Source organism: Dipodomys spectabilis, unplaced genomic scaffold (assembly GCF_019054845.1).
Source record: "Dipodomys spectabilis isolate Male_0828 unplaced genomic scaffold, ASM1905484v1 ptg000669l, whole genome shotgun sequence".
Lineage (NCBI taxonomy): Eukaryota > Metazoa > Chordata > Mammalia > Rodentia > Heteromyidae > Dipodomys > Dipodomys spectabilis.
The window spans coordinates 7,986,523-8,012,074 of record NW_024871346.1 but is presented as its reverse complement, the minus strand read 5'-3'; the positions used below and the strand labels follow the sequence as shown (position 1 = coordinate 8,012,074).

At 43.2% G+C, this 25,552-nt stretch overlaps 3 protein-coding genes and 2 pseudogenes across 3 annotated transcripts; all 5 read left to right on the top strand.

Moving 5' to 3' along the window:
- Positions 1 to 9,630: 9,630 nt before the first annotated feature.
- LOC122101479 (pre-mRNA-splicing factor SLU7-like) lies at positions 9,631 to 18,471 on the top strand. The gene is made up of 2 exons (XM_042671792.1): positions 9,631 to 11,539; positions 18,461 to 18,471. Exon 1 carries the CDS (start codon positions 9,797 to 9,799, stop codon positions 11,537 to 11,539), a length of 1,743 nt encoding a protein of 580 aa, XP_042527726.1. The 5' UTR covers positions 9,631 to 9,796; the 3' UTR covers positions 18,461 to 18,471.
- LOC122101547 (WD40 repeat-containing protein SMU1-like) lies at positions 11,575 to 12,977 on the top strand. Its single transcript, XM_042671892.1, has 2 exons — positions 11,575 to 11,621; positions 11,723 to 12,977. The coding sequence occupies exons 1-2, from the start codon at positions 11,575 to 11,577 to the stop codon at positions 12,894 to 12,896; spliced, it is 1,221 nt and encodes a 406-aa protein (XP_042527826.1). The 3' UTR covers positions 12,897 to 12,977.
- Positions 17,421 to 19,216, top strand: LOC122101480 (protein Red-like). The gene has a single exon (XM_042671794.1). It carries the CDS (start codon positions 17,456 to 17,458, stop codon positions 19,058 to 19,060), a length of 1,605 nt encoding a protein of 534 aa, XP_042527728.1. The 5' UTR covers positions 17,421 to 17,455; the 3' UTR covers positions 19,061 to 19,216.
- A 3,005-nt stretch (positions 19,217 to 22,221) lies between these two features.
- LOC122101546 lies at positions 22,222 to 23,819 on the top strand (annotated as a pseudogene).
- A 1,241-nt stretch (positions 23,820 to 25,060) lies between these two features.
- On the top strand, positions 25,061 to 25,275 carry LOC122101545 (annotated as a pseudogene).
- The last annotated feature ends 277 nt before the right edge of the window (positions 25,276 to 25,552 follow it).

Genomic DNA, 25,552 nt, shown 5'->3' with positions numbered 1-25,552 from the left:
GACAGGATGATGTTCTCAGGACTTACCTCATTTCTGAATCTTAAGTCCCATTTTCATAGTGAAAAGTTGAATGTTTTATTCTTCTCTTCCTTCTGACCTAACTTCTTAGGCATACTTCTTCCAAGAAACACCGACCCATTAGGGCATTACCTTCAAATGTTTGGAAAAACCAAATCTAACCATTGTTATAGGGCCCCATATTCAAATTTGATAAAAAGGGAGTTTAGTAAAGTAATTTTAGTTACTAGGTTTCTACATGTGAAGACTAAAGACAGGTACCCAGTAAAACACTGATTGGTAGAGTTTGCATCATTCCTTCAGAATGATTTGACCTCAATTCTGATTTTTAAGCCCTTCAGTTTAACATTCACCTCAGCTTCAAACTAGGCAGGCTTCAGTTAGGGTTTCCAGGAATGGAGGAAAATGTTCTAGAATATTCAGACTAGGATGAGTTAAAGGTTCATGGGCCTTCCTTATTTGAAGGAGTAGTAGTATTCCATCCATATCTTCTCAGACCCCTGGCATTTCAACATGACTTTAATAAAAGATTTCAATATACATCACCATGTTCCCTTATCCTGAAAATCAGTGCAAAACCAACCCATGAAAACTTCCAACTAAATTTCAGTAAAGTTCTTTGTCCACATCGCTACCCGTTTCTCTTAACTCTCTCTGGCCTCTCAAAAAAATGTTTCCCCATGTGGTTGTATTCTTTAATTTTCTTCTGTGGAATTAGTTTAAGCTTTTATCTTAGCTTATATATAGAAAAATTCAGTCCAGGCAGTTTAGTTAGCTAAGTGTCCAGAGATGCCTAGATACCAAGCTAAGGAAGCAACTATGTTTATCCAAGGGACTACCAAGTCCATTGGGAACTAACATCAGCCCTACATATGAACCAGTACATGAAGTCCTGGATAGGAAGAAACCAGCTCAAATCACTTAACTATTTAGCTATGGATATCAAAGGAGAATTCTAGGTGGTATGGTCAACATTTGTCCATCTGAGCTATGTGTCTGCTCATAATAGCTCAGTTGTTCAGCTTGGGCCATAAGAAAAACAATCAAGTTAGCATTCTGCCTTCGGGAGAAATATCCTATTTATAGGTGTCTAAAGAGCAATAGTGAAGTTGCCTTGTTCCCAGGCATGCTGGGACACTTGCTCCTCCTTTCTGGCTGACCTCATGAATGACAAACTCATGAAGTCATTCTTCCATCCACCCAACCCAATCCCAGGAGTAGTAACATTCATAAAGCCCCTGTGGGAATCAGATTAAAACATTTTCATATCCATGCTACTTTCAAGTGAGCTTGGGCCAAAGAAATCAGCAACAGCCAAATCTTTTCCTGGGAATACTACTTACAGGATTTCCATGCTGGGCTATTACTGTAAGTTCACATAAAATGACCAAGCCATAAAGAACTTAAGTACAAACCTAGATACATAGAATTTACAAGCTGAGTATCTGGAGAAGTTAAACTGTTTAAGACTGACTCGGGACATCTGACCTAAAGATTTTCAGGCCTTAATTGATATGGGAGTAGGGCATGGAGAGCCACAACTCATAGAAAGGAATAAGCCACCAATAGATAACAGGGAGGGCTAAACAAAGCTACGCGATGAAGCATGTGGCTGAAGCCTAGAGACCCAGGCACAGGAGCTACCTGATACCTTGTGGTATCTTAGCCTGGTAATGGAGTCTATCTGCTACCCAACAGCAAGCATAAGCTTTCTCGAGCAGACCCCAGACCTGTAAAAGTATTCTACCCCCAATCACCTTCGCTCATTCTGAGAGCCATTCCATTCCCAAGACAGCATTGCAGCCAGACATCGCCTTTTTTAAATGGGTTTAGTAATCCCAATCCTAGTGTAATAGGCATATTGATTTCATCTTGTTGCTATCAAGTGCATGCACATCCCCAGCACCACCTAAAAACATTCTTCTGTGCTGTAAGTCTAATAGATGATGGCATGGGTTTGCCAGTAAAGCTAGTCTTGCATCAAAACACACACTTCATAGATTTGCCTTCATTTTCAACCCCATTTCCATCTGGGAGAGGTTAAACATGAACCATAGCAGGGTCTTAGGCACCACAACCTCAACAAGCAATTACATAATTTATACCATTGAAGCTCAAAAGGACATGTCATGTTCCAAGTCAGATGACCTTTATATACCTTTCTTTAAGCATAGCTTGGTAGTACCTCTTTTTTTTGGGGGGGGGGTCCGGTCGTGGGGCCTGAACTCTGGGCCTGGGTGCTGCCCCTCAGCTCTTCAGCTCAAGGCTAGCGCTCTACCACTTGAGCCACAGCACCACTTATGGCTTTTCTGCTTATATGGTGCAGAGGAATCGAACCCAGGACCTCATGCATGCAAGGCAAGCGTTCTACTACTGATCCACCTTCCCAGCCCCGGTAGTACCTCTTATTTTGCATAAACTAGCCCTTCCCCATAGAACTTAAAACCATTCCTTGCAGCCACACTAGTGAGAGGCTGGTCATTGCTCTTGGCCACATGCCCAGGAGATTATGCCTATCCATTGATAGGCCATGAGATTATTCCTATCCATCTTTAGGTCATTTTGATCAATTCTGAAAAGTTGTTCAGGGGACACTGCCATTGTTTGTGCGCCTAGAATGAGTGTTGAGACTCTTCCAACAAACTCTTCTATCAAACAGATTCCAAGATTTTAAGACCCTCTTTAAACTTTAGAAGATTCCCAAACAACTTGATTGGTTGCTACCCAGTAATAGCCACAATTCTTTACTTGGTAATGCTGCTCTTGCAGTAGTCTATATAGAAAAAAGGTGGCATTTCTTCATCAGAATCCTGCAATCTGCTGTGTATCTTACTCTCCAAGGCAGCCTCAGGGCAGCTCCCATAGATTTCTGGAAAGGGATGAGGGAGGAGGGAAGGCTTCTTCACAATTTTCTGACCTTATGTGTACAAGTTATGAGCTCTTCCAGTTCCCATGACTGTTAGCTTGTTCATGTATTTGTTAATCTCTTGGGGGGAACTACATGCTATGAAAGAATTACCTACCAGGACTCCCAAATCTCCATTTGGCTAAAGAGGACTGGGGTGATTCCTCATTGTTTGGCCACCATCTGGGTTCTTCTTTGAATAATTCGATTGCTTATTAGCCTTGTACAATCATACAATGAGTATAAAGTTTACATACAAAGCAAAGATTCATCCTCACAGTCACATATTTCCTTCCTTTGTAAATAGTGATTGATGCTCCATTGAGTGTAGGAGCTACATCTTGTTTATATGTTCATCCACTAACAGCATCTTTACGTTTTTAAGAGTTTGTTTGGAGATTCTAACAGGGGAGCACAGCTACTCGTATCCCTTCACCAAAGACCAGTCCTCTTATCAGAGATGGTCGCCCTCCTCGACAGAGCATGCAGCTTTGGGAGGGACACACGAGGGACGGTGAAGGAGGAAGGGGACACCCCCTAGCCAGCCAGACCAGCTGAGTCAACTCTGGCAACCCATGGGGTGACAGATGTCACAGCCAGACCGCCCTCACATCCGCATCTTTCTATCTTTAAAGGCTGCCAAGTTAACCTGCTTTAGTTTCCTAATTTTTTTCCTAATACTTTTTTTTTTGGGGGGGGGGGATGTTTCACCTAGTCTGAGAGAATTTCTCAAAGAAAGGAGTACTTTCTGGACTTATTTTAGATCAGTAGGATAAGTATACAAGTAGACACAGACGTAGTTTGAGACTCTAAGTAGCAATGGGTCAAATTCACAAATGTTACCTTGGCTACAATAATTTTTAGACTATGTGCACCAGCTTTTGAGTTTATGTATATTCTAAGACACCCTAGAACTCCACAAACCCACAAGACCTGCTTGCCATCTGCTGGCCGTGACATGGGTAGGCCTTACTAGCCACCTACAACAGGCCATGGTACTATTCATTATCCATGTAAATTCATGGACAGCAGTAATTATGCTCCATGCTTGTCGAAGATGCCTGGAGTCCTGAGTTACCACACCTCAATCTCTTTGAGGACATGAGATTTAACAACAAAGTGTTGTGGGGGTAGATTCCTCTGAATCCATCTATGATAAGTTGGCTGAGATAACAGTAACTTGTGAACTACCAATATCAATTATAATGACTAGTATACAAAAAGTTTTGCCAAGACAGGCTTCACAGTAAGAAACAGATCTCCAATTCCTCTAAGATTCTGTTCTAGGGCTCTCTGAGGTAAGAAAAATAAAATCAAATAGAAAAGATGAGTCACAAATTATTTAAGTAAACACTTAAAGAGTCACACTTAAAACCAGTCTGCATTCATCATGTTAAGCCCAAGTTTTATTGCAACAAACACGTCACAAGTACTGGCAAGAGACTACTAGAACTCATCCATAGCACTGAATACAGCAATCGTTTATCAATGACTGGTTTGCCCAATGATGCCTGTTATGTGTAAGGCATGGAAAATGCAGGAAGAGTTCAAAGTTAAATCAAGTCATCTTCACTCTGGTCCAGTAAGGATAACAAGACTGATGCTCCTATTCTGGTGGCAGCTAATCATTGATAACATCCATTCCAGACTGACATTCTCATTTTCCCCTAGTTAATGCTGCATGCAACCACAACATCCATTCTCTCCTTGCATATGTACAAACCTAGTCCAGATTTCCTGCAGTAATCCCAAACCAGGAAACTGAGATCTGACATTTGCCCCACTGACCAAGCATACTGGTTAGTAGGCCAGAAACTTCACATGGAGAAGCTTATGTAGGTTCACACAATTACATGTGATTTCAAACTTGTTTCACCAGTGTTGACATACATAGCTTAGCCCATTCCAATAATTATATAATTTCTTATCTGTAAGGCTTCACTGGTTGATATCTCCTAGACTGATGAGTTAGAAACAGATGCTTGAAAGGATCTGTCATATCCAACGATATTCCCACACCCTCTGACAGGGAACTATGCCCATTTCCTTGGCTGACCAGAAAAATACAAGGAAAACAGATCTGTAGAATCAGAACTACCACCATTGTCAAGAGGATCTCAAGCTAGTAATCCCCTTGATCGAATGAGAGGGACAAGAAGGTGCGTAGCAAGAAACAAGGGCCCTTCTAGCAGCTCTAACATTTATCTAGAAGAACTCTGGTCATTTCCTAGTCCCCAAGTACCTAATCAGGATGAATGTATACCCTGAGAACTTAAAGGGCAGCCCTGACCCAATGAACAAAAGTGATCAGGATAGGAAAACCAAGAGGAATCCCCTTAGCATTTTTTCTTCCCAGAGCCAAGAATAAGGCCAATGATATTCACATCAAAAGAAGAAAATGGCATGGTGCCCATCCTCTGAATTACTAGAATGCCTCCTTCAAAGACAAGATGAAATATCTTCACCATATTGTACCATCACAAACTTAAGCCAACTGAAAGTCATAGCTTCTGGGCCAGCTATGATGTCTTTACTCACCATCTGAATTGGGTACTTTGAAACTATTGCCCAGGAGAATACACTCCTCGGCCCTTATCAGGGAGATTGTAATCCTTTAACCTTGGAGTCGTTTCACCACCTTCTCAAGTCCTACAAGATTATGATGGCAGAGCCGGTAAAGCTAAGAAGACTGACGGCCTTAGGATTTGAACAACTATCACTGAAGGAAGAAGACTGAGTCTCAGCAATATGCCTTGATAAAGGACATTCTTACATTCTTTGGTTTACAAATGTGTCAAGTTCTAGAAAACTTACTTCCTTAGATAATTGGTCTTCGATTTCCCTTGTGGCCACATGTGATTTGCTTTTGCTTATAGTTGATACCTGTATTAGGTATAAGTTTCCTTTGTTGGTTTTCTTTGCTGTTGCTACTTTTGTTAGGATAAATTCTATACAACTGCTGTGCTTTGGAGGCTCTATAAGCTTTGTGTTAGCTGCATTCAGAACTGCTGGTCTTTGCGGTAAGAGTCCACCAGCAGTCCAGCTACTCTCCAATAAAGACTTGCAATTTGGTCTTTTAAGTGCTAGCTTCTGTTTCTCACGATCGAGTTCCTGTACAGCAATGGCCTACCCCATTATCAATGGCAAAAATGTTCAACCTGCTGGTGCCTTCAAAACCACAGGCATGTGAACAAGTGGTAACCTTTTATTGAAGATGGCCACATTGCATTTATTGCAGCCATAGATTTGTGGCATGGAAACCCACCCCGACTAGTTCTTACACCTGGCACTTACACCTTGAACCCCCTATGCTTTGGCAAGTCTCTGGATTGGAGCAGGAGGATAATATACTTGCAAATGCTACTCCCCAGCTAAGTAGCAGAGCCTTCTAGTTTTGCACAAAGCCTAGTACACAAGTGCTCTACAGCAGATCCAAGATCAGTATAACCCCTCCCCTATCAACAAAGGCCCGAAAACTCCCACATCCCAGTGACAAGGGTGCCTATGGTAGACCCAAGCCATAGCATTCTATAGAGAACAGAATGGCTCTGGCAGCATAGAACCAGGAAGTCACTTAAAGTAGCAGCTCATACACGCATCCAAGATGCCCAGAAATCTATTTCAAGAGGATCCCATTTCTCTCAGGTATGGAAGAGAAAAATATGTTAAAATGTTAAAAAAAATGCTGTTTCATCTGAGAAATTTCTCCATATACTGGTCAGAGTTCCAGGAGAATGCTGGATTCAAAGTGGTTTGAACTATTTTATATAGGGAAAGGATTTGTAGAATGCAAGTGGTGAAAAAGAAGAGGAGGATGCATCAGAGACTAGAATGGTCAGCAGCTACAGAACCAAAAGAATCAACTGACAGTCCAGTGAGCTGCACTTGTAGGAGGAATGTAATGTCTGAGTCGCTATTCACTGGCATCAAGTTAGAAAAACCCCAGACAAAGGCTGCCAGTGGTCAGCCTTTGTCCCTTCTCCATCCTTGCCAAAAAGCAGAAGATCATCTCTCCCTCCGTCAAGTTCACCAAGCTGGCAGCCTTGCAGAAGGCTGGGGATAACCTTGAGGCTTATCACCAGCTGCACTGAGTTGCTGCATTAGTCAGGAGCTTATAATAAATATAATTTCTGTAATCGTGTCAATAGCATTGACAGTTATTAGTCATACTGATCAAGTCAAGATTATGTTTTGCCTATGATCCTGTGACTCAAGACTATGTTTTGCTTCTGTTAACCTTGCTTGCCTCAGTAACAGGGCCTTAAGACCACCAATTAAAGACCACCACAGAGTGGTCCCACTGTGGGCGGCCTATTGCCAATTAGGACGTATGATATTTACCATAAAGAACAAATGAATTTAAAGGTCAGATAACTACAACCAAGTAAAATGTGCCAAACCTGCCTTGCCTGGCTTGTCTATGAAACTATGCAACTTACCCCTTAAAACCCTGGGGTCACAGTCACAGCTCCTGAGTTTGTGCTGCATCCCTGGCACGCCAGCTAGCCACTTGCCCAATAAATTCATCTTTTTACATGAGGCTGTCTCTGCGTGGTGGAGTCCAGTGGGATGTAATATCCCCACCGGGAGAAATGTGGAATCCCCTCCCCCTGACCCCATAACAGGAAGATGCCCCTGGACGGATAAGCAGGCCTGAAGAGACACTGATACCCATCCCATCCAGGTGCAAGATGCCACGTCAAGTTCAAGTACCCAAATAGCTTCCAACATTGCACTTTCCTAGCCAGACCCACTGCACAGTAGCTTTCAAGGGAGCCAGCAATGTAGCCCACAGGCTCTGCCCCTGTTGTAGCACAGAGCAGCGTGAAGACTGAACACAGGAAGGTCAGGATGGCCAGCTTTCTTGGAATACCCGACTTCTGACTAATGGGGACCTTTAGACAGGGAAAAGCAACCTGCAGAGGATAGCTGCCGCAACTAGGGATCCAGCTGGCATGAAAGAAATTCATCAAGCGCAGGATCTGTACCCAGCTTCAGCCTGTGTCCCGCTGTAGCAGCCACAGCTCTGGACGGAGCCTGAACTGGACACATTAACCCTTCTGCTCTAATGAGGTCAAACAAGTTACATGGATATTCATGGTCACTTTTCCAAAAATACTTCTTTAATGTCACAGTCAGCTTCCTAGGTCTGTTAGGTTACAAATTGTAATACTGTGGTATGTAAGAATGTAAAAAAGGAAAGCATGGTTGATCTGATGCTTAATCAGGTTTATGTTCAAAGTGGAGACATAGTAGGCCCCACCCTAATGCTTTAGCAATGGCATTCTGATTGATTTAAATTCTATTTTTCTCTGTATGCATGGTGTACTGCTCAAGGCATGCTTTCTTTATACAATACTTTCTCCTGTTGGCTTTTCCTTCAGATTGGTCTGAGTTACTGTTAATAGTTGGCTCAGGATGTACAGATTCACAGCACATCACCTGTTGATATTCCACCTTTTTGTGCCTTTGGATCATGAATAGTTTCACTCTGCTTTCATCAACACATATCTAATCCGAATCAAAACCATCACTAGGCAAGACTTGACTTTCCAGTGTTTCCTGCAGGAGCACTGAAGACTTTGAATCTACTAGGTTTATAACATGACAATGAGCCAAGGATAAACTCACCTTTGTGAGCAGAGTCAGTAACATTCTTGCATCTTTGCATTCTGATCATTTTTAGAAACTAGTCTAAAGTCTGAGTTTTATCAGCAGTCTCTACCTTTGGATGTCAACACCAGTTATTTAAGTATATCAGTCTCAAATTGATACCTAGTTCTAGTTAGATTTTCATACTCAACATAATTGAAGAGAATATTCCCTTCTCTAAAAAGGACTCTGGTTTAGCGTCAAATTGTGTGCCCGAAAGTTCTGGTGGCTGCACCAATGTTTACTCTTCCAGAATCAGTTTATCCTAGGATGGGACAGAAAGAGTGTGAAGGACTTCTCCTGGCCTCTCTTGCAAGTAGCTTTCTAAGTCAGCAAAAGGCCCCTCCCAGACCTAAGCTGGGCCCTTGATGACTATCTCTGGGGCAGGTGGGGCAGGTGGGGCAGGTGGGACAGGTCCCACCTCCTGCCCAGCACTGTATAAATAGGAGTCAAAGGCAAACTGGAGCCATTCTCCTTTTCCCTTTGTGGGATTGTGGCCTTGTCAGCTCTGCTGGAGATAAACCTCTCTCCAGGGACACTGTCTGCGTGGTCTTCTGGGGGTAAGTTCCTTCCGGCCATCAACACAAGACTGGGCACTTTCTAAGAGGACAATCGGTGACTTGCACTGGGCAGCAGCTAAGAAGGAAGCCAGGCCTGTTCGGGAAGGATACCGCGATGTCCATGGAAATCGAGTCTTCCGATGTGATCCGTCTGATCCTGTAGTACCTGAAGGAGAACAGTTTACATCGGGCCTTGGCTACCTTACAAGAGGAGGCTGCCGTCTCTCTGAATACAGTGGACAGCATCGAGAGTTTCGTGGCTGACATTCATAGTGGCCGTTGGGATACTGTTTTACAAGCTATCCAGTCTCTGAAATTGCCAGACAAAACCCTTATGGACCTCTACGAGCAGGTTGTTCTCCAATTGATAGAACTCCGAGAATTGGGTTCCGCCAGGTCAGTTTTTAGACACTGACCCCATGAGGATGTTAAGACAGACCTAGCGAAACATCGGCGGCTGGGTTTACTGGTCTGTCGGCGAGCGGTTGCGTGGGGAGCTCCCGACTGGGGTCTATTTAAGTCAAGCAGGCCTCAAACTCATTATGTAGCCCCAGACAAGCCTGAAACTCCCCATTCTCCTGCTCCAGCCTCCTGAGGACCAGGATTGTGTGTACCACCTACCTGACACATTCTATTGTTTTAATACAGAAGCCAGTTCACCATGTCGTCGGCAGCTGTGGATACAGTTAATGCCACGCCCCTGTCGGGGTCCAAAGAACTGAGTTTAGAGGAACCAAAGAAGATGACCCGAGAGGACTGGAGGAAGAAGAAGGAGCTAGAAGAACAGCGGAAGCTGGGTAATGCTCCTGCTGAAGTGGATGAAGAAGGAAAAGATATCAATCCACACATCCCTCAGTATATTTCTTCAGTACCATGGTACATCGATCCATCGAAAAGACCCACCTTAAAGCACCAGAGGCCACAACCTGAGAAACAGAAGCAGTTCAGTTCATCTGGAGAATGGTACAAGAGGGGCGTAAAAGAGAATTCCATAACCACCAAGTACCGCAAAGGCGCCTGCGAGAACTGCGGGGCCATGACGCACAAGAAGAAGGACTGCTTTGAGAGACCCAGACGAGTTGGGACCAAGTTTACTGGGACTAACATAGCGCCAGATGATCACGTCCAGCCTCAGCTCACATTTGACTACGACGGGAAGAGAGATCGCTGGAATGGCTACAATCCAGAGGAACACATGAAAATCGTGGAAGAGTATGCCAAAGTTGACCTGGCAAAACGAACGCTGAAAGCCCAGAAATTACAAGAAGAATTAGCCTCAGGAAAATTAGTGGAACAAGCTAATTCTCCAAAACATCAGTGGGGAGAAGAGGAACCAAATTCTCAGATGGAAAAAGATCACAACAGTGAAGATGAGGATGAAGATAAATATGCAGAGGATATTGACATGCCTGGACAGAATTTTGACTCTAAGAGGCGAATTACAGTCCGGAACCTAAGGATTCGAGAAGATACTGCAAAATATTTGAGAAATTTAGATCCAAATTCTGCCTACTATGATCCCAAAACTAGAGCGATGAGAGAAAATCCCTACGCCAATGCAGGCAAGAATCCAGATGAAGTGAGTTATGCAGGCGATAACTTCGTCAGATACACAGGAGATACCATTTCCATGGCTCAGACACAGTTGTTTGCCTGGGAGGCGTATGAGAAGGGCTCGGAGGTGCACCTGCAGGCAGATCCCACGAAGCTGGAGCTGTTGTATAAATCCTTCAAAGTCAAGAAGGAAGACTTCAAAGAACAGCAGAAAGAAAGCATCCTGGCAAAGTATGGTGGCCAAGAACATCTGGATGCTCCTCCAGCTGTGTTGCTCTTAGCCCAGACGGAAGACTACGTGGAGTACTCACGGCATGGGGCCATCATCAAGGGGCAGGAGCGGGCCGTGGCCTGCTCCAAGTATGAAGAGGACGTGAAGATCCACAACCACACGCACATCTGGGGATCTTACTGGAAAGAAGGCCGATGGGGATACAAATGCTGTCACTCGTTCTTCAAGTATTCCTACTGCCCTGGAGAAGCTGGGAAGGAGACTGCTAACGCCGAGGAGTGCGTGATAAGTGATGAGACTGGCAAAGAGTCGGTGAAGAAACCACAGACGCTCGTGGAGATGCACCAAGAAAAACTGAAGGAGGAGAAGAAAAAGAAGCACCGGAAGAGCAGCTCTGACAGCGATGACGAAGAGAAGAAACAGGAGAAACTGAAGGCACTGAACGCCGAGGAGGCCCGCCTGCTCCGTGTCAAGGAGATCTTACAAATGGACGGGAGAAAGCGGCCATACAACAGTGTCTATGAAACTCGAGAGCCCACGGAGGAGGAAATGGAGGCCTACAGAATGAAACGTCCGAGGCCAGATGACCCCATGGCCTCTTTCCTGGGCCAGCAGTAAGTAGCTGGGGGAGGTAGTCCAGGGTTCAGTCCAGCATGCACCGCAACCTCATAGATAGAAAAACCGTGGCCTGTCCCTTGGGGCCTGACTTCAAGAAAGCTTTCAGAAGTCTCAAAAAAAAAAAAAAAAAAAAAGACAGACGCAGCCCGAGCGGTACATTCATCTGGAGAACCTCTTGGCCAGGTCTTACTTTGATCCTGGTGAGGCATACCCAGAAGGAAGCAGCAAAGAGAAAAGAAGAGCAGCCATTGCCCAAGCCTTAGCTGGCGAAGTCAATGTGGTGCCTCCATCTCGTCTCTTGGCATTGCTGGGCCAGGCTCTGAAGTGGCAGCAGCACCAAGGGTTGCTCCCTCCTGGTCCCACCATAGATCTGTTTCGAGGTAAAGCAGCTGTCAAAGATGTGGAGGAAGAAAAGTTTCCTACACAGCTGAGCAGGCATATTAAGTTTGGTCAGAAGTCACACGTGGAATGTGCTAGATTTTCTCCTGATGGTCAGTATCTGGTCACTGGGTCTGTTGATGGATTTATTGAAGTATGGAACTTTATGACTGGAAAAATCAGGAAGGATCTTAAGTACCAGGCACAGGATAACTTCATGATGATGGACGCTGCTGTCCTCTGCATGTGTTTTAGCAGAGATACAGAAATGTTAGCAACTGGGGCCCAAGATGGAAAGATCAAGGTGTGGAAGATTCAGAGTGGACAGTGTTTAAGGAGGTTTGAAAGGGCACACGGTAAAGGTGTCACCTGTCTGAGCTTTTCCAAAGACAGCAGTCAGATCCTTAGTGCCTCTTTGGACCAGACAATCAGAATTCATGGCTTAAAATCTGGGAAAACCCTGAAGGAATTTCGTGGTCATTCCTCCTTCGTTAATGAAGCAACATTTACACAAGATGGACATTATATTATCAGTGCTTCCTCTGATGGCACTGTAAAGATCTGGAATATGAAGACAACAGAATGCTCAAATACCTTGAAGTCCTTGGGCAGCACTGCGGGGACAGACATTACTGTCAACAATGTGATCCTGCTTCCTAAAAACCCAGAACACTTTGTGGTGTGCAACCGATCAAACACTGTGGTCATCATGAACATACAAGGCCAGATTGTCAGAAGCTTCAGCTCTGGTAAGAGAGAAGGTGGTGACTTTGTTTGCTGTGCTCTCTCTCCTCGTGGTGAATGGATCTATTGTGTGGGGGAAGACTTTGTGCTCTACTGCTTTAACACAGTCACTGGCAAACTGGAGAGAACTTTGACAGTTCACGAGAAGGATGTGATTGGTATTGCACATCATCCTCATCAGAATTTGATTGTTACCTACAGTGCAGATGGACTTGTAAAGCTCTGGAAACCCTAATTCACATTTTAAAAATCTAGCTTGAAGCATGTACTTAAATGAAGACATACTCATGTGTTTGTGTTTTCAGATCAGCTTTCTAAGGAAAAAAATTATCCCATTTCCCCAAGTATAATTATAGTCTTAAAAAGTATCTCTTAAAAATGTATTTTTAAGATTTTAGTTTTTCTGCTTATAACTATGGTAGACATATTACTGGTATTTCTAGAAAAAAGATGTTCTTTGATTATCTGAAATCCTTACTGCAGTTTACTTTCCATCATAAAACTTGTAAATAACCCTGTATTCCGTAGCTGTTTTTTTAAAGATGTTAATAAACTACACATTTCTGGATGCTTTGTAAATAAATGTTCACCCCCCTCCAAAAAAAAAGATGAAAATTTGAGACACGAACCTTCAAGCTGTATGCTTTGGTTTCTCTCTTGGAAGATTTGTAGGTACTGATGACCCAGTGCTTGGAGAAGGTCTAGACTTCTGTTGCTTTTAGTTCATGGTTACAAGTCAGACTGAAAATTGCTCATGCTTGGAATATTAGAACCAAGGAAATAAGGTTCCCTGTTGAGATACTACATATTGCCTGTGTTTAAAGCATCATCTTGGACTTCTGTGTGAAGATCGTGTCCGGCAGTGGATAAAAACCTTGGACTTTGTGACCAGGCCCTGGCTGGCAGTGGACTTAGATCTGGAGGTGGCAGTTAAAGATTTGGAGACTGGAGTTCACCTTGTGAAATGCAGTTGGAATGGTCTCAAATTGTAGGATTAATGGGAATAGCCTTTCAGTTACCTAGGATCGTTGTTGATATGAAGTCATGTTTAACTGTATTTACTAAATGTTAGTTGACAACTTGATGTACCATGTATGGCCTTATGTACCATGTATGTACCTTGTATGGCCTTATGTATTCAAATCATTGTTCAAATAAAGTTTGTAAATTTGCCTCATAGCATTTCATTGGTAACTTCATTTTGTTCTTTATAGGTGTTAAAGAATGACCATTGACTTTCTACTTGACATTCTTGTTGCTGGGCAGTTTATATTTATCCCCATATGACGTTATTGAAACTGGGCAGTTTGTATTTATGCCCATATAACATTATTGAAATGATCTCTTTGGTGTCAAGAAAGAATTTCTTACTGGGTTTGGAGCCCAGAGAAAACAATGTAATGAATGACTAAGAAAGATACCATATACTTGCCAGTTCAACTAAAAGGGTGACAAAGAACAAGGATACTGTGATTTAATGTATACTCAAAGAATAAAATGTCTCCCAATTACTGTGCCCAGCACTTTCAGAGGAATGCATTCTAATCTTTGCTTCATGAATTCCACTTTTTTTTAAATGTTCTATATTTTTAGTTGTAAGCAGTAAACTTGATTGTAACATCCCTGTAATTACTAAACAATGTAAAATAAAAGTCCAAACATCTTATCCTTGACATACTTCCTCATCAGTATAGACAGAAAGAATTACAAAAGAATTACATTATTTCTGAAGCTGGAATCAAGAATGAGCCATGGGTCTGAATTGATGTTCACACCCTCAGACATCACTGTTGATGTTTCATACATACAGATGTTACTACTGAAATCTCCTTAGAAGTCAGGGCATAAAAGTGTTTTTAAGAGCACACCGATTTTGCCTGTGGATCCAAAAAAACAGAACTTAGGATTATAAAAAAAAAAAAAAGAAAAATGAAACCTTTCCAAATATTTAGGGGGGAAAATGGACACTACAGGAAGATACCAGAGTTCCCCAGTCTGAGAAGCAGTGACTGTATTAAAAAAATTAGTAATGACAATATACTTTAAAAAGTTTTAGATTATGAAATCTCAACAGCCTCTGGAGTATAGTCGCTAATAGCACTTCAGTCTGATAAGCTATTTCTCCTGCTTTATAAATCTATGTTAGTTGTTTAAATGGCTTGAAGTATTTCAGAAGGACACTGACAAAAATCGGCTGATAGCTATTCCTAGTGCTGTCTTAAGAGAGCAACATCCTGCTGAGTGTTGGTAACTTAGGATCATCACCTCTGAGGCTTGTGCTGCTATCCTGGTAGCACAGGTCCTTGCCCTTAGAGAACTTCTGTTTTTAAATTGAAGGCAGCTGGCAGCCAGGCGCTGGTGGCTCAGGCCCTGTGATCCTAGCTCCTCAGCAGGCTGAGATCTGAGGATTGTGGTTCAAAGCCAGCCCAGGCAGGAAAGTCCTTCAGACTCTTGTCTGAAATAAACCACTCAGAACACCAGAAGTGGCATTGTGGCTCAAGTAGTAGAGCACTGGCCTGGAGCTGAAGAGATGAACACAGCCCCAGGCCCAGAGTTCAAGCCCCACGACTGACCAAAGGGAAAAAAAGATACCCGCCAAATAGGACCAGGCTTATTGTCACATAAGAAATCAATTTCAAAGAATAGGAAAAGAATAAAAAGAATAAAAGTACAGATGTATTTTTTGAATCATAGGCACACAATTATACTGCCTAGCTGCTGCCATTTCTGTATCTTCTGGGAAGGGCAGAATATAAGAGGAAAGAATTCAGACATTTTAGTCCAAAGAACTGGTTTTCATAATTATTTAAATGTGATGGGATTAAAAGCATTCTACATTTAAACTGTTGCTCAGCACCAGTATTGTATATATTACAAATCATAATTTCTAAGTCTGGATTTTTTGTGTGTTTGACTGTTTCTAAGCTAAATTACCTGTCTATAAAATTTTTCTGTTCTTGAAAAGATCATATTTTTAAATAAAGCATTTTTCTATATTAAAAAATGTGTACTTTCTTTGAAAGTGGCACAAAGAGGAATACAAGAAACTAAGACTCACAGGAGAGAGTGGAAAGGATGGAAAACCAGGGCAGCCAGTCAAGAGGGAGTTTCAGTAACACAGAGACTATAAAGTGGGCTCGTCTTCCCAAGATTGGATTCCAAATGTCATGACCAAGACAACCCCACCCTCTGAGATGGGAGGACATTACTGCAATGTCTGTGACTGTGGTGAGAGACTCCATCAACTTCCTGGATCATATGAATGGAAAGAATCAACGGAACCTGGGCATGCCTAGGCATGTGGAACGTTCTATCCTGGATCAGGTGAAGAAAGGCTTTGAGGTCAGTCAATAAGACGTAAACCAGCCGAAGGATTATGATTTTGAGCAGAGGATGAAGAAACTCAGAGGAAGAAAAGGCTAAAGCATACAAGAAAGAAACAAAAGACGAACAGGAGAGTGGAGGAGGACTTGACATTTGAGGAGGAGGAGATGGTGGCTGTGATGGGCTTCTTGGCTGTGGTTCCACCAAGAAGAGTTACTGAGCCTTTCTCTGATGGGCCTAATTTTGGCCTGTGTTGGCCTTATTTTGTGGGTGTGGGTATTTGTTAGGGGGGTGGAGTCATTCCTTTTGGATACTGGGGAAAGACCTTCAGAGTGTTAATGGCCAGACTAGAGGGTGGGCATTTGTGGCTCAGAGGATGTTCAGATTCATATGACATTACCTACTCATATTCCACCTTTTCATGCCTTTGGATCATGAGTTTTACTCTGTTCCCATCAGTACAAATCCAATTAGAGACAAAACCATCACTAGGCAAGATTTGACTTTCCAGTATTTCCTGCAGCAGCATTGAAGACTGTCATATTATAAAGCTAGTAGATTCAATGAGCCAAGGATAAACTCACCTTTGTGAGCAGAGTCAATAACATTCTTGCATCTTTGTATTCTTATCATTTTTAGAAACTAGTCTAAAGTCTGAGTTTTATCAGCAGTCTCTACCTTTTGATGTCAACTTCTGTCAATACCAGTTACTTAAGTGTATCAGTCTCAAATTGATACCTAGTTCTAAGTTAGATTCTCATACTCAACATAATTGAAGCGAATATTCCCTTCTCTAAAAAGAACTCTGGTTTAGTGTCAAGTTGTGTGCCTGAAAGTTCTGGTGGCTGCATCAGTGTTTACTCTTCCAGAATCAGTTTATCCTAGGATGGGACAGAAAGAGTGTGAAGGACTTCTCCTGGCCTCTCTTGCAAGTAGCTTTCTAAGTCAGCAAAAGGCCCCTCCCACTTGATGACTTTATCTCTGGGGCAGGTGGGCCCCTCCCACTTCCTGCCCCATCACTATATAAATAAGAGTCTTCAAAGACACACCAAGGCATTTTCCTTTTCCCTTGGAGTAGAAAGGTCTATTACCAGCAGAGCTGACAAGGCCAAGTTCCCACAATCTACGTGACTTTGTCTGCGTGGCCCTTTGAGGTAAGTTCCTTTCAGCTATAAACCCAAGACTAGGCACTTTAAAGATGACCAATGATACATGGAAATTTGAGACACTACCATAAGCTATGTTCTTTGGTTTCTTGTAACCATTAACTGAAAGCAATAGAAGTCTAGACCTTCGCAAAGTATTGGTTCATTAGTACCGAAAAAGCTTCCAAGTCAGATTGAAAATTGCTCATACTTGGACCATTAGAACAAAGGAAAAAAGTTCCCTGATAAGCTCTTGATTGTCTTTTGTTTCAAAGCATCATCTTGGAGATTTGGTGCTTGCTTCTGTGGGAAGACTGCGGACAAAATGCCGGAGTGGGACAGTGAACCATTCTCCAACCCTTTGGCTCCAGATGGCCATGATGTGGATGATCCTTTCCAATCAAAACTCACCAATGAAGATTTCAGGAAACTTTTCATGACCCCCAGGGCTGCACCTACCTCTGTACTACCTTCTAAGTCATGTCACCATGAGATGTCAAGAGAGTGCAATGAGGATGAAGATCCAGCTGCCCAAAGGAGAAAAAAGCAAAGTTATTATGCTAAGTTACGCCAACAAGAGATTGAGAGAGAGAGAGAGCTAGCAGAGAAGTACCGGGACCGTGCCAAGGAACGAAGAGATGGTGTGAACAAAGATTATGAGGAAACCGCAGCCAACTATAGGGCTGTGGGCCCCACAGCAGAGGTGGACAAATCAGCTGCAGAGAAGAGAAGACAGTTGATCCAGGAGTCCAAATTTTTGGGTGGTGACATGGAGCACACCCACTTGGTGAAAGGCTTGGATTTTGCTCTTCTTCAAAAGGTACGAGCTGAGATTGCCAGCAAAGAGGAAGAGGAATTGATGGAGAAACCTCAAAAGGAAACCAAGAAAGATGAGGATCCTGAGAACAAAATTGAATTTAAAACTCGTCTTGGCCGCAATGTTTATCATTCGCTTTTTAAGAGCAAAGCCGATGAGCGGAATGAGCTGTTCTTGCCAGGCCGCATGGCCTATCTGGTGGACCTGGACGATGAGTATGCGGACACAGATATTCCCACCACACTTATCCGTAGCAAGGCTGATTGCCCAACCGTGGAGGCCCAGACCATGCTGACAACAAATGACATTGTCATCAGCAAACTCACTCAGATCCTTTCATACCTGAGGCTGGGTACCCGCAACAAGAAGCTCAAGAAGAAGGATAAAGGGAAGATGGAAGAGAAGAAGCCTCCTGAGGCTGACATGAATATTTTTGAGGACATTGGGGACTATGTTTTCTCCACAACCAAGACACCTCGGGACAAGAAGCAAGAGAGATATGGCGAACGAGAGCCAGACAGAGACCTGGACCAGGATTGGGAGAAAGAACAAGATCAGGAGAGGGAGCAAGAAAAGAAGAGGCACAGCTATTTTGAGAAGCCAAAAGTGGATGTTGAGCCCATGGAAGTTGACAAAGGACCTGGGTCTGCCAAAGACTTGATCAAGTCAATCAATGAAAAGTTTGCAGGGTCTGCCAGTTGGGAAGGCATTGAGTCATTGAAGCCAGAAGACAAAAAGCAGCTGGGTGATTTCTTTGGCATGTCTAACAGTTACGCAGAGTGCTATCCTGCCACGATGGATGACGTGGCGGTGGATAGTGACGAGGAGGTGGATTATAGCAAAATGGACCAGGGTAACAAGAAGGGCCCCTTAGGCCGCTGGGACTTTGATACCCAGGAGGAATACAGCGTGTATATGAGCAATAAGGAAGCTTTACCCAAGGCTGCATTCCAGTATGGTATCAAGATGTCTGAAGGACGGAAAACCAGGCGACTTAAAGAAACCAATGGCAAAGCAGAGCTTGATCGGCAGTGGAAGAAGATCAGTGTAATTATTGAGAAGAGGAAGAAGATGGAGGCTGAAGGGGTTCAAGTGAAAAGACCAAAATACTAATCTTTACTTCCAACTGAAAAAAATCTCCACATGGGTATCCTCTCTACTTTCTATAATTCCTAGAAAGGTTGTAAGGTGGTATTTGTTGTTTTGTTTGCAAATGTGTATAAAGTTTTATTGCATAAACATCTGATTCCATTAAAATTGGTAACCAGTTTTTAAAAAAAGCATCATCTTGGAGTTTTGCGTGAAGATGGCATCTGGCAGTGGGGCAACAAACTTGGACTTTCACCGAAAGTGGGACAAAGATGAATACGAGAAACTTGCTGAAAAGAGACTTCCTGGAGAGAGAAAAGGATCAAGTCAAGCCAGAGCTTCAATATGAAGACACATCTAAACTTGCCTGATTGAAAATGTGTTACCAGTACATTAAAATAACTCTGAAGCATCTAATTGTTGTTTGTCAAAGCGTTGTAAGACTCTACTGTGTGTTAGGGTATTTCTTTTGGGTAAGACAAATGATTTTATTTAAATATTGTATAATTGTGTAAACATTTAGAATATGTCTCCTGAAGTACCAAAACTGTGCTTTAAGATCTCTGTGCATAAGAGGGTATGTGTGTTGTGCACCTGTGTGTATATATGTAAACACGTGCACCTGTGTGTATATATGTAAACACGTTGGAGATTAAAAACTGTCAGCATGATATAAAAAATGGATGAGTTTAAGTTTAAACTCTAAAGAAGGCCAACAAGTCAGGGTGTGTTACCAAATGTCTGAAAGGATTATTTAGAGAGGATCTTTAGTTGAAAGGTTTTCTAAGCCAGGCGCAGGTGGCTCAGGTCTGTAATCCTAGCTACTCAGGTGGCTGAGATCTGAGGATCTCGGTTCAAAGCCAGCCCGGGCAGGAAACTCCGTGAGATTCTTATCTCCAATAAAACATCAGAAAATTGGAAGTGGCACTGTGGCTTAAGTGGTAGAGCACTCGCCTTGAGCTGAAGAGCTGAGGGACAGTGCCCAAGTGAAAAACCTAAGCAATTCCATTTTACTTAAGACCCCATCTCAGTTCTGCGACTTAACTCATGGCCCACTTTAGCCCCAGTGCTAGGGATTTAATGACAGAAAGCCATGCACAATTCTTGGAGCCAGAGATGGTGTTTGCTTAAGGCAGGTGTTAGCCCCCAAGTGGTGTTGCCCCCCAGCGACGTAGGGCTAAGAGTTTCAGTTCCAAGGAAAGCCACATAATTTTCTGACCAACTGGTTCTTCAGAGCCCAGGGCGAAACATGCCATACATTCTGTTGGTCCAGGTGTGACTCATAACCGTTTTTGGTCAAGCTATGGACCAAGGATGTTTTTCTGTAAAGGTCAACCAATCATTTGCCCAGCTTAGCTTGCTTTAAATGTTAACCAATCATGTAATTTCTAATGTAAAAGTTCCTTAAAGTTGTTTGTTCAATACTATAAAAACTGTGCTGATTCTATGCTCGGGGCCTCTTAGCGTCACCGGTTACCGAGTGCGCGGAGGACCAAGCTCGAGCTTGCAATAAACGACTCTTTGCTGTTTGCATTGATTGTGGTCTCTGGTGGTCTATGAGGGGGCATCCGAAAACGGGGTACTTCACAAGCTCAGAGTTCAAGCGCCACGACCTACAAAAAAAGGTTTTCTAAGGATTCTTGATTTTTGCAAAGTAAATGCTTAAGGCTATTGGCACCGTAATCAAGTTATCTGGCTTAGCAGATATTCTTTTCCGCCACTGCTAAAATTGGGGGTTAAGTGTCAAATTTAAGTGTGAAGGTTTGTTGAGCACTGCCAAAGAAATGGCCCATTCTGGCTGTCCCAAGTGCTTGGTTTCTCAGAGATCACAAAAGGACAGAACAAACTTAGAATGGTCTAACTTTGGGAGTGAGGGGTGTTCTGGCAAAAGGTGAGCTGAGCCAGTCCATGCACGGTGACAGGCCCTGGGGTGAGTCCATGCATGGTGAAAGAGGGTAAACTGGTACAAAGGCAGTTCATCTAACCTTAAGGTGTCCAATATATATATGCCCATCTTCATCCTGTGTTCCTTGCAGATGGACACTGGAAACCTTTATGTTAAAGTGGGTGATTGGTATTTCTAAACCTGCCCCTTGGAATGTACTTAACCCCCCTTTTAAGACTTTTCCAATTTAAAGAGGTTTATCTGTGATGTAATTTGGTTTCAATGCTGTTTTACAATTGGATGCATTTTTTAAAAGGCATAAAGATGCTAAGCCTGGATTCTTGGTAGAGTGCTAGTGCTTATATTAGAAAACCTTTAAACTCATGACTATTTTTTAAGAGGAAAAACTCAGACTGCAAACCAGTTAGTTTTAAACAGGGATAAGGTTATGGGAGTTACCCAGGGTTTCAAAGGGTCATTTAAATGCAAATTAAAGTGGCTTTGGGGGTAGGGATTAACAGTGACCCCTGTATAAAAATTTGTGAAGTGGTTGGCTTCCTAGACAAAGTAAAATTGTCCTTAAATGTTTCAAAAGGAGGAAAAATTAGGGCTACCGAAATAGTTGTGTAATTGCTGTTTCAGTTTGCCCTTAAAGGTTTTTTGCAACTGGTGGTATTGTCCCCCTGGTCCCTCAGCTCCACCCAGACCCGAGGTCCTCCCTGCCCTAGGATTCCCGCCAGACAGCTGGCCACTCCCTCTACACCCAGACCCACTTGGACACACACCTACCTCAGTACCTGCCTGGAGACCCACCTGCCACTTGGATAGGGATGAACACTGGTGCTCCCTCTCCCAGGAAATATGGCCCCTCTAATAAAACCTTATAATCTTTCTCCTGTTCTTGCTTGCCTCTCCACATGGTCCCTGGGATGCTTGTGAACGATTATCACTAACGTTTCCAGCAGGCCCACAGAGAAGGAGAGGATTCTTACAAGTTTGTCAGATGTAACTTTGGTCCTCAATAAATTCCAGGTTAAGACCATGCTTGGGAGACAATTTTTCTAACTACCCCCTTGTTGCTTTTAATTGGAGTATAGTGGCCTTTTGTAAAGACTCATTGATCTAAGACTTGGAATTCATTAAAAATTAAGACAAACTGGATGCTTAGCCGCTATTCTACTTTGCTCCTGTTCTACTTGGAGTTCTTTGTAATTGAAGGTAACAGTTCATAGCACATTAGTCTTTTTAACTGTTGCAATCGCTGCAACTTTTTGTGCAATAAAGGTTAGAGTCGCAGAAGATGAGTAAAATCAAAGATGATGCTCCTCATGAATGAGAAAGCCAGTTTATTTTACGCTTACCTCCAGAATATGCTGCTAATGTGAGGACAGTATATCTGGCCATGTCCACCTGAAGGACAGATTGAGCGTTGAGTTATATCCCGATGGGCGTCATGGACTCAGAATGAACAGCAAAACTGGCTAGATCTGCCTTGTGGTATGGAAAAGTTGAAGACCATTGACAAACCTTTTGTAAGATACCTGCTATCTGTCAGATGCTTATATGCACACTTGATGGTGATCTATGGAGTTTTCAGTTGCTACTGCCAATTCCAAAGCAGGCAAGAAAAAAAAGTTTGTCTGGAACCATGGAATTTCTGCCTATAAAAATGTTAGAAAAGAGAAGGTTCTGGAATGTAAGGTATATTCAATGGGTTTTATTAGGTAGCCCATAAAGATCACACCATGTGCTATTCAGGCAAGGAAAGTTTATTTACCGAATTGCAGCCCTGCCGAGAATGGTCCAGAAGCAGGTGGAAGAAGGGGAGACACACCCCCAGGTCAGAACTGATTTAGGCCAGGGACAGGAAGAAGGTAGAGGTGTGGCCACACTGGATCTGGGCCTGGGACCTTCCCCAGGTCTGATGGGAGGCGTGACAGGGAGTGGCCAAGGATGTGACCTTGGAGGAGCAAGGGACTGCTTCCAGGCGAGCCAGTTATCTAGGTAACTATACTGGGCGTAAACTTAGCCTAGAGGTAGGGAGGCATCTAGCACAGGTGTCTGCCCTGGGCCATGCAGACCTTACATGGATGACAGCAAGAAAATGTATTGGCTTCTTTTTCCACATCTGGAGATTCAAGCGATTGCTTCATGTATGTTGGGGAAAATAGAGAACAGAAAAGGAATAGGCCAGACTCAATGGCCAACAAGGCAAGGACTGTTTATTAAGGAGCAGTAAGGGGCATAGACCTTTCCGTGGGTTTGGAGGTTTAAGGAGTGAATTTGGGGATCAGGCTTGTGAGACGGGGTCTTGCTGGCCCCTTTACCAGCAATAAACCTTTGTTCTTTGCACCTGGATGTCTATATGGTTTCCTGGAAAAGTCGAACATACTCTAACAAAAGCTGATTCCCATCAGTACAGATGCAGAAGCTGTCAGTACTTGGTGGAAAATCATTGAAGATCAAACAAGAGACAGAAAATCAAGGCCTTGGGATCTCCTCTCCAGAAATGTCTGGCCACAGGCAGGGCCTTCACTCATTAGAATATGATCAGCTTTTTGAGATATTCTATGACCTTAGCCACAGCAGTGAAGATGCAGACAAGACACAGCATCAAGATGAAGATGTAAACATCATGGACACAGGAAGACCTAGAGAGACAGCTACAGGATAAGCTAAATGAATCAGATGAAATGAAGGAACCAATCAACTGGTTATTGGAATTCAGAAACATGAAAGGCAAGCTCCAAGAGACTCAGGACAGCAAAACAACAAGAGCATCTCACCAAAGTGAGATCCTGAACAACAAGTTAAGGTGTACCGGATAAACTTAAAAGGAAGATGGAGAAAAGGAACAGTTCCGGCTCTTTGCAACAAGAGCTAGAATCACTTGTATAGAAGTGAGAATGTTGCTACTTAATTTCAGGTTGGTTACCATTAAAACAAAAAGTTTCCTCACTTGGACTGAGTATTAAGACATTGCAATAGTTTTTATCTCCTCTAATGCTCAAAGTTTTGTTGAACCATCAATTTCAGAACCACATTACTGGGTTATACATTCATTAGGCCTGTCAGAGTACATAGGGAGAGTAATGCTTGTTTTAGTTGGAAGGTCCCTGGCCATGCAGGCTCTGGGCCTCCCTACCTCCTGTGTAAGTCTCCACCCAGTACCTAAATTACCTAGGTAACTGGCATACTTGGAGACTACCTCCCCAGCCCCTCCTCCAAGGTCACGCCCTGGGCTGTCCCCAGTCAGGCCTCCCATCTGAACTAGGGAGGGTCCAGGGCCCTGAGGTCACAAGCGCTTCCGGTGGTGCCACACCTTCTGGCCCCTTTCTCTACTTAAATGCAGGCAGAACTTCAGCTTGCCACTTCAGCCCATGTAAACCCTTCCTGCCTGGATACTGTGTGGTGCTTTCTTCGCTGCCGGATTAATTTACCCAACAAGTATCACAGAAAATTAGTGAAATCAAAGTGACAAGGTTAGTCACATTATAAGATTGGTGAAAGTTGTAAGATGAGTGAAATAAACAGCTCAGCCTTCATCAGAGCCTCACTAAAAAAACTGCTGTTTCTTTGCTTTCCAGAAGCTTCTATTTTAAGGAAAAGTTTTTGGAGACAATACAGCTAGTTTTAAATTGTCTTTTGTCATAAATGCTATTTGCAATTCAAAGTTAATTCTCCTATGTAGAGATGTGAATAATTTTTAATAAAAGCAAATATTTTCACTTTAAAAAAAGCAGTTGGAGATGAAGTGAGGAAGTCAATTGATTTGACTTATGTAAACAGAAGTGGAGAAGGTAGTGGGGAAACTGAGTCACAGCCATCCCGGTGCCTAACCAGGTGCTGGGGGGGGGCGGGGAGGGAGAAAGGGCTGTTGTTTCCCAGATATCCTGAAGCCTAGTCAGGAGGTGGGGGATTAATCCACCCCACTCCAAGGTTTAAAGGTGAGATAGGTCATCCTCAGTCCTGGCTCTACCCAGGGGAATGTGTGGATGCATTGTGTTTAGCTCCAGGGTAGTTCTGTTCCTTGTGCTGTGTTTATGTAGAATGCTTTGCTGAGGCTTGGTCTCCACCCAACAGGTGAGCTTTGTCTTTAAAAGGTGGGTGCATCTCCAGCTCCTGTGGTGTGTGGGAACATGGAAGACCACCTCACACAGCTCCAAGACGCGGTGAACGTGCTTGCAGATCATTTTTGTAATGCCATTGGCATGTTGCAACAGTGTAGTCCACCTGCTTCATTTAATAATATCCAATCCACAATGAACAAAGACCAACCAGCTAACCCCACAGAAGAATATGCTCAGCTTTTTGCTACACTGATTACCCAGACAGCAAGACATTGATGTTTTGATAGATTCCTTACCCAGTGAAGAGTCCACAGCTGCATTACAGGATGCTATCTTATGTAAGCTAGAGGAAGAGAACGAAGAAGCTGCTACCTGTCTGGAAGGTGTTGTTTATCGAGGTGACTTGCTTCTACAAAGGATCCAGAGTGCACTGGATGACACCAATCAGTCTGAGCTGAAGAGAAAAATGGAGGCTCACATACAGTCTTTCCCTCCCAACTACTAGGCTCCGTCACACCCTGGACTGAGAAAAGGACTGGTCCCTGCTATTAGCTTTCTGCA

What these genes read in the sequence shown, in the direction of transcription:
- LOC122101479 (XM_042671792.1), top strand. Translation starts at nt 9,797, where the DNA reads ATGTCGTCGGCAGCTGTGGATACAGTTAATGCCACGCCCCTGTCGGGG.
- LOC122101547 (XM_042671892.1), top strand. Translation starts at nt 11,575, where the DNA reads ATGCACCGCAACCTCATAGATAGAAAAACCGTGGCCTGTCCCTTGGG. An exon ending in ACCGTGGCCTGTCCCTTGGG is followed by an intron (nt 11,622 to 11,722) that starts GCCTGACTTCAA and finishes CCTCTTGGCCAG; the next exon opens with GTCTTACTTTGATCCTGGTG.
- LOC122101480 (XM_042671794.1), top strand. Translation starts at nt 17,456, where the DNA reads ATGCCGGAGTGGGACAGTGAACCATTCTCCAACCCTTTGGCTCCAGAT.